Genomic DNA, 8403 nt, shown 5'->3' with positions numbered 1-8403 from the left:
TCCTCTGTGCTACCCACCCCCAGTGGATCTTGTTTCACAGCATGAGCTATAAGACCATTCACCAAGTAAGAGCCCACAGAGACAACTCACTTCTGAAGAAAATATTCATATAGACCGGAGTTAATCTTATGTTTTCCAAAATGGAGAGTTGGTAAAGAAGAACTGTTGATATTTCCTTAGACCTAATCAGGAGAAAGAATGCTGTGATTCTAGATAATCATTCTCAATCAATCAATCAATCAATCTCAATTGGTAACTGAAATACCACCACAACAGTAAGGAAAATGCATCAAGCTACCATAGATGGATGAAAGGAAGACTTAAAACTACACATCCCAGTCAGCTATAATTCTGTGTCCACCTACCAAACCCCCATCTTTGTCTGGAGTTGAAATAGTCTTTCCTATGGTGTTCTGGACATGAATCCTGAGCTATTTATTCAGTTATTCATTAAGTAGCCTTGCACCGTCTACCACATCTATGTCTATCCCAGTTGACTTCACAGGAGGTAATTTTTACTCATGAGGGAATATCTGGAGATATTTTGGATTATACTACCAAAAAGTAGGGACTTATGTTATTGTTATATAGTGGGTAGAATCCAGGATGCTGTGAAACATCCTACACCAAACAGAACAGCCCTTGACAGCAAATAACTATCCAGCCCGACGTATCAACAGTGCCCAGGTTGGGAAATCCTCATGCAATAGATGTACGAGTTGGGGAAAAGGAGACTTAATTGTCCTCACTGAGCTTACACATGACTGGGGGACAGAGGTGCATCAAATGGCACAAGAATATGTGCAAAATTCCAGCTGTGGTAGTTGCAATAAGGGAGGATACATGACATTCCGAAAGGTGCATTTGACCCTGACATGACCCAGGTCCATCTTCCCATTATAACGGAACTGGGTGAGACAAAGGATAAGTAGAAACTACTTAGGTAAAAAGAAAAGGGAAAGGAGATGCCAAGCAGAGGGAACAGCATGTACGAAGGCCTGAGGGTAAGAGGAAGCATGTGAGAAAAAGGGACTGAAAGAAAGACAAGGTGACTGGGGAATAGTCGGGAGGAAGCCAGATGTCAGCAGTGGGTCCACCTTATATATGGCCTTCTAATCCTTTCTGTGGTTCATCTTTGTAATATATGCCAGACTTGACTTTGACTAAAAAACAATTGAGGGCAATGTGGCCAGGTGAAGCCTAAAGTAAAGGACAGTGCATAAATGTATTTCAGAATCAGGAGATTTTTGCTTGCTTATTGCATCTATTCTTTGACAAATTGCTCAAATTCTACCAATCTTTCACCTTTGAATTTTACCTGTAAAACAGGAATAACACTCACTTTAAAGCTTTCTTATGATTATTCAAAGATATATTGTATAAATGGGATATGATACCAATAGTACCTCCTTCTTAGTGTTGAAATGAATTAATAAATGAATTGAATTAATAAATGCAAAGCATGTGGAACATAGTTTAAGTGTGATGTAAGACTCAGAACTGTATATTATAATGTTTGGCACACAGTAGGCAGTTAATACATTATGCTACCTCCCTTTCCCACCTTCTCTCTCCTGCATTTATTGGCACCAAAGATATCTCAGAAGTCTCTAAACATCTCAGGTACCTCAGCCATGCCTGCTTTGGGATATGATCATTCTGCCCCCCCTCCCCCACCAACTCACACACACACACACCAGAGAACCACATTAATGACTGTAGGCCTCTGTAGAAGACTTGCCTTTAAAATATACAAACACGGGAGCATGCATTCACACCCAGACACATAAACATTTATATGTTACATTTTTTAACATGATATATATTTTTTACGCAGGGCCAACCAACAATTTTTTTCCAAGGGAATTAAGTTAATTTGCTAAGACCTATGGGAATGTCTCTGCTCAAGGAAAATTAAACAAAGAAAGATGCTACAGAAAGGTGAAACATTTGATATGCATTAAATGAGGCCCTGTTAATAGTGTAACACTATGCTAGGCCCCATAGAAGACAGACAAAATATACAATATAGTCTCAATTCTCCAAGGCAGTGATAATCTGAAACTAGGACTGAACCCAGCTGTGCAGAATGGTGGGAGTAAATTCTCTGACACAGGAGGCTCAAATGACCTTGATTAGGGCACTTCGCATCTCTCATAAAATTGTTCTGGGCACTGAAAATATTGCTAAAGGATTGACTATGGGTCTTCACTTTGACAAACATACTCCAGACTTTCTACATAATAGAGACAGTTTTAGTTTGGACTAATTGTCTAGTGACAGGAGACGATACAAGCAATGGCTGTGCTGCCTTCTTCAGGGAGATGGAACTTAGGAGGCAAGATCCTCGATGACAGAGCAATTTGCTGCTTCCATGGCTTTTATTTGGGAGGTTACATAAAGGCTTAATCCCACTGGGTAGTCTCTCCAGGGTCATGTCCTCTCTTCCTTAACCACTCAAGTAGTCAGTCATCACCTGCTAGTTCTATCTTCTATGAATATAATTGAGGAGGCTGGTTCAGCGTATCCCTCTCCTCTCCCCTCGTGCTGAAGGTAAGAGAAAGTCTTTTTCTACCTCCTTCCAAATTTGCACCTGCTCACACTGAATTAGAGGGTGAATAATGGCTTTACAAATAAGACTCCAGGATTTGCGAACCAGTTCAGTCCATGACTTACGGTGTTTCTCGGATGTCACTTGGCAACCCAATTAAAAGTGGTAATAACTAATCTTAGTCAAAGAAACATTGAGGGATTGAATAAATATAAAAATTTGGATAAAGTTTAAGAATTAATAAAAACCTTTTGGTCACATGGTACCTCATTTAATCCTCTGGTATGAAGCAGATATATTCATATCATACCCTTAATACATACAAAGAAAGGAGGAAACAGTTAACATTCATTGTACAACTTCATAGGTTTCCTACATCAAACCAAGTGTTTTAAATAATTTTTCTCATTTAATTTCATCACAGCTCCATTATGTGTTATTATTTACAGCTTTTAAACATGAAGAAACAGAAATTAATGTGAGATGATCTGCCCCAGGGATTATGCTAATAATAGAGGCTGGGATTCTAGCTCAGGTCTGTTCAGTGACAAATCCATCAGCCTCCTCTTTTACATAACACTAGCTAGACAACTGGAGAGCTGTGCTAGTCTAGAATATATCTGAATCTCTAGAATGAAGAGAGAAAATGTTTCCTGGAAGATTCTTGCCTACTGGGGCAAGGCTAACAGGAGAGGTAAGGAGGAGTCTGAGAGTATGAAGTGAGGTTCGACCTGGATGCACTGAGATCTGGGGGAGATTTCTGATATGAATCATGCAGCACACTTGGGTAAGAGCTTAAATTGCTTGACATATTAAGACCAGGTTATGTGAGAAATAGTAAAAGGAAATTAGGAAAAACACTTAGAGCTGCAGAATAAGAGCTCGTTAGCATCTGAAGTGTTTTATGCAGAAATGGCCACATTGTTTAGAACAGAAGGAGTACCCTAAACTTCCACAGAGCTAGGTTTCAACAGATCACAGAAGTAACTTTCAGAGAATCTAGTATTCCAACAAGGGAGTTGGTGAGCCTGGAGGTAATGAAAATCCTTGGGCTTTAAAGGTGGCCTGATGTCCCCACATTAAATGAAAGATTCAAATATCTCTAATAAAAGACCAAACTAGACAATTTCTGAGGGGCTTCCAGCACCAAGAATTCATAACATATGACAGCTCGGATGTAAATATTTTATTACAGATGCTGGACAGCAGCATTGAGATGATAAATATTTGATGCAATGAATATGCTAATAATTAGCCTGACCTAATCATTCCTCAATGTACACGTGTCTCAAACCATCGTATGGTACCCACAAATACATACCATTATTGTCAATTAAAAATAAAAAATTTTTAAAAGATGATGTGAACATAACAGACTAAAATAAAATTCTCAGAAGTCATGAAGACATGAATTTCAAAGCCTCCTTCTTTCGTAACCCATGCCGACCAGCCTTCACGTATCAGGTTGTTGTAGGCTTTTCTATGCTATTTTCTAGATTGATAGGGTTTTTCCCACAGTGTCACCCAAATATGCATATGAAATTTTTTACCATCAGGTCTCCTAAACAAGTGATTTGACTATGAAATAATCTTAAATTTTTCACTTAAAAATAGAAGTAAAAAATGGGAAAAAATGGTCTATGTTTTTCACAGTATGCTTACCCATTCAAAATATAATTATTTTTTACACAGTCTATGTATGCAGTGATGTCATCATAGTTCACTGAACCTCAAATTTCTGGGCTCAAGCAATCTTCTTGCCTCAGCATCCTGAGTACCTGGGGCTACAGGCATCCACTACCATGCTCAGCTAATTTTTTTCCTATTTTTAGTAGAGATGGGTCTCACTCTTACTCAGGCTGGACCTCAAGCAATTCTCCAGCCTCAGCTTCCTCAAGTGCTGGGATTACAGGCATGTGCCACCATGTCTGGCCAAAATATAATTATCGAGTCTCTACAATTTGTACAACATAAGTCTTGGTGATCATGAAGATATAAAAATACATATAAGTCAGAATGGCTGCCCTTGAACTTACAAATAATAATGATAATTGTCTTTTGTTATGACCATTACCATAAACTGGTCATTGTGATAGATATCTTACCTTACCACTCCACTGAAACTCAAGCAATCCTTGAGTAGAAGTGTAATTATCCCCATTTTTCAAATAAAGAAACTGAGACTTAGAGAAATTATATATTGCCTGGCATCATGTTACTGGGGAATAGAATTATTCTAACCACATCATTTAATTTGAGAGCTGATTTCACACTGATATACTACCCATCCTCTGCATTATAGTAAATGTGCAACATGCTAAATGGCATTGGAAATAACTCCAAGCACTACTGAAGCTCAGATGAGGAAAACACAGTAACTGAAAAAGACACTACTTGCTAGCTGTTCACAAAACAACAGAGAGCCATCATGCCCTCTTAATATTTGTGACTGCCTGCAATCACATTGGTCCCCATGCTTATAACACCGTGGTAGGTTTATGTGAATGATTTTTACTGGAAATGGTGTTTCCAGATAGAAATTTCTCTTCAAAGCTCATATTGAATAATAGAAAATATTAAAATTTGGCAAGTTAAAGTCAGGTCATATATTACCTCTTTTCCACGTCCCTGAATATGAGTTGGGTCTGGGAATAGAAGTGGAACGGATGCCCTGTGCGAGTTATGTCTGTTCATTAAAGGATTTTCATGAAAACTAGATGGCTTCTCCCCAGATTTCACATAATCTTCTTTAAAATACGGGAAAGGGGGACTGGCTCAGTCTTTCATATTCAAGCCCAAACTCACAGGAAAGATTCTTAGATTTTTAACAGCTTTTATCACATATTTTTTTCATACCTCCACAAACCAGACGGAATCCTGTAATAAAACACCCTGTTTCCTTCAAGTCCTTATATGTCCCCGCATTGGATAAGGCTAAAGAAGCCAAGAGTAGGGAAGACTTTGTTTCTGAGGCTCATCCCTGACACTGTCAAGCTCAGGCCTGTGCCAGCCCTTTGTCCCAAGTGCATGTTTTTCTTTCTTCGTTTTCTTTTTATTTCTTTCTTTTTTTTTTTATTAAATCATAACTGTGTACATTGATGCGTTTATGGGGTTCAGTGTATTGATTTGATCTACAATGTGAAATGCTTACAGTGAACTGATGAACACATCCATCCCAATTATAATCTTTTCTTAATAGTTCTGAAATGTACCATTGCATCATGCACATTAGGTGAGGTCCCCCGGAATACCCTCCCTCCTCCCACTCCCCTCTTCCCTCTACTTTCTGGACTATAGCTTTTCTTTTTTTACCATTTGTATGAATATGTAGGTACTTATACATTGATTTCATAGTAGTATTGAGTACACTGGATACTTTATTGTCCATTCTTGAGATACTTTGCTAAGAAGAATATGTTCCAGCTCCATCCAGGTAAACATAAAAGATGTGAGGTCACCATCTTTTTATGGCTGCATAATATTCCATGGTACACATATAACACATTTGTTAATCCATTCGTGGATCAATGGGTTGTTTCCATGTCTTGGCTATTAGGAATTGGGCTGCAATAAACATTCTGGTGCAAACGTCTTTGTTATGATGAGCTTTTGAGTGAAACACCCACAGACTACTAATGTTAACACCTGCATGTAAATAAATGTATGAACGAATACATTCTTGGCTCCCCTCTCTCACCTCCATGATTTCCAGCCTCCAAGATTTCTTGACAATTCCTTGTGGATTTGCTAAGAAAATTTAATTTTCATCCCACTACTTCTGAAAACAGTTCCTAGAGATCCTGCCCACTTTTCCTCAACAATCTCCTCCATAGTTTGGCCCAACTCTTGGCAGTTAGAATTTCAGGTGTAGATATTTCTGTGGAGAAACTTAGTAAAGTGGAATTAAGGAAAAAAAAAAAAAAGAACCAGTTCTTGTTTCCAGTTCCAGACCTGATTAGATTAGATTTGCGGATTAAAGTGTAAACTAACGTGCGCTCAGTCTGATTCTTCCGTCCGTCCTGTAACTCTCCGCAGAGACTCGCTGTCAGCTCAATGGCCTGGGGGAATCGCTCTGTGCTGACCAACATTGCGCTCCTGGCTTACCCCAGCAGCCCGGGGCTGCGCTTCCTGTTCTTCCTCGCGGTCAGCCTGGTTTATACGTTTATCATCTCTGGGAACGTCCTCATTGTGGTGTCCATTCGCACAGAAGCCCGTCTACACACCCCCATGTACTGTTTCCTGGGCAGCCTCTCCGGGGTAGAAATATGCTACACGGCAGTGGTGGTGCCCCACATCCTGGCCAGCACCCTGCAGTCGGGGAGGACCATCTCCCTGCTGGGCTGCGCCGCCCAGATGGTGTTCTTCATCGGACTGGGCAGCGCTGACTGCTTCCTCTTGGTTGCCATGGCCTACGACCGCTACGTCGCCATTTGCCATCCCTTGCAGTACCCCGTCATCGTGACATCGGCTCTTTGCATGCGCTTGGTTGTGGCCTCTGTGGTCATCGGTTTGTTGCTGTCCTTGCAACTGGCAGCCTTCATCTTTTCTCTGCCATTCTGCAGGTCTCGGGGTATCGAGCATTTCTTTTGTGACGTGCCACCGGTCATGCGTCTTGTCTGTGCCGACAGCCACATCCACGAGCACTCGGTGCTCACGGCGGCCACACTGGCCATCGCTGTGCCCTTCTTCCTCATTGCCGCCTCCTACGCCTGCATAGTAGCCACGGTGCTCAAGATCCGCTCGGCCGCTGGGCGCCGCCGGGCCTTCTCCACCTGCTCCTCGCACCTCACCGTGGTGCTGCTGCAGTACGGCTGCTGTGCCTTCGTGTACCTGCGCCCCAACTCCAGCTACCGCCCCAAGCAGGACCAGTTCATCTCCCTGGTGTACACACTGGGAACCCCACTGCTCAATCCGCTCATCTACACCCTGAGGAACAGTGAGATGAAAGGGGCCATAGGGAGACTTCTAAGCAGGAATTGCCTGTCCCAGAACCTCCAGGACAGGGGAGGGTACCACCTATCAGGCGTAAGTTCGGTTCCAGCCACGTGAACGCCTGTGCAACTAGGATTTCTCTCGGTTGATGTGAAAAGGAATTTTTAAAATAGTACACATTTTGCAGATAATGTTTACATGTGCCAAAGACTTTAAAATGTTTCTAAAATTTGACTCAGTCAATTTTCTTCTGAGAAATAGATGTATATGCAAGTCAGCATCACATAATATAAAGTGGTAAAGTTTAAGATTGTATCCATGTACCTGCTGAAACGAGATGGCTCATTCACTAGATTGAGCTAACAGTAATATAGGGGCTGTCTATGGTGCCTGTGCATAAGGAAACCAGCGAGATGTGGCCATGTCTGGCTGCTCTGTTATTCGATGTAGACATATTTAGCACTGACATACTAGCAATAGCAAGAAGGCATTATCACCCCCTAGGACTAAAAGACAAAAAAGGATGCAGTATTATCTGAGACCAGTTGGAACTAGATCTGAGAAGAGAAACTACAGGAAATGTGGCTTTAGAAATAAAAAAGAACTATGGCCACGCAACGAGAGAACAGGAAGGTACATAGCTCAACCTCTCTCTGCTCAAAACCTTCCATCTCTTTGCTGTGTCTCCCACTGGCCAGACCCAACTGGTAGCAAGAGGGCTGGGGAGACCCAGTGCACTGAAGTTAATCTCTTGGGGTACACTGCAAGGAAGGCAGTCTTTGAGAATTAGGGGTATGGCTCGGCGCCTATAGCTCAACCGGCTAAGGCGCCACCTACACCTAAGGTGGCGGGTTCGAATCCCCAGCCCGGACCCGCCAAACAACAATGACGGCTGCAACCAAAAAATAGCCGGGGGTTGT

At 41.6% G+C, this 8403-nt stretch overlaps 1 protein-coding gene across 1 annotated transcript; it reads left to right on the top strand.

Annotated features, from left to right (window-relative positions):
- Window positions 1–6604: 6604 nt before the first annotated feature.
- On the top strand, window positions 6605–7600 carry LOC100942039 (olfactory receptor 10W1). The gene has a single exon (XM_003801392.1). The coding sequence runs from the start codon at window positions 6605–6607 to the stop codon at window positions 7598–7600; it is 996 nt and encodes a 331-aa protein (XP_003801440.1).
- The last annotated feature ends 803 nt before the right edge of the window (window positions 7601–8403 follow it).

The sequence above is a fragment of the Otolemur garnettii genome, unplaced genomic scaffold (genome assembly GCF_000181295.1).
Source record: "Otolemur garnettii isolate 467f Iridium unplaced genomic scaffold, OtoGar3 scaffold00209, whole genome shotgun sequence".
NCBI classification, from domain to species: Eukaryota; Metazoa; Chordata; class Mammalia; order Primates; family Galagidae; genus Otolemur; species Otolemur garnettii.
Note: the sequence above shows the minus strand (reverse complement) of the source record. Positions and strands in the feature narration are given on the sequence as shown.

What these genes read in the sequence shown, in the direction of transcription:
- LOC100942039 (XM_003801392.1), top strand. Translation starts at nt 6,605, where the DNA reads ATGGCCTGGGGGAATCGCTCTGTGCTGACCAACATTGCGCTCCTGGCT.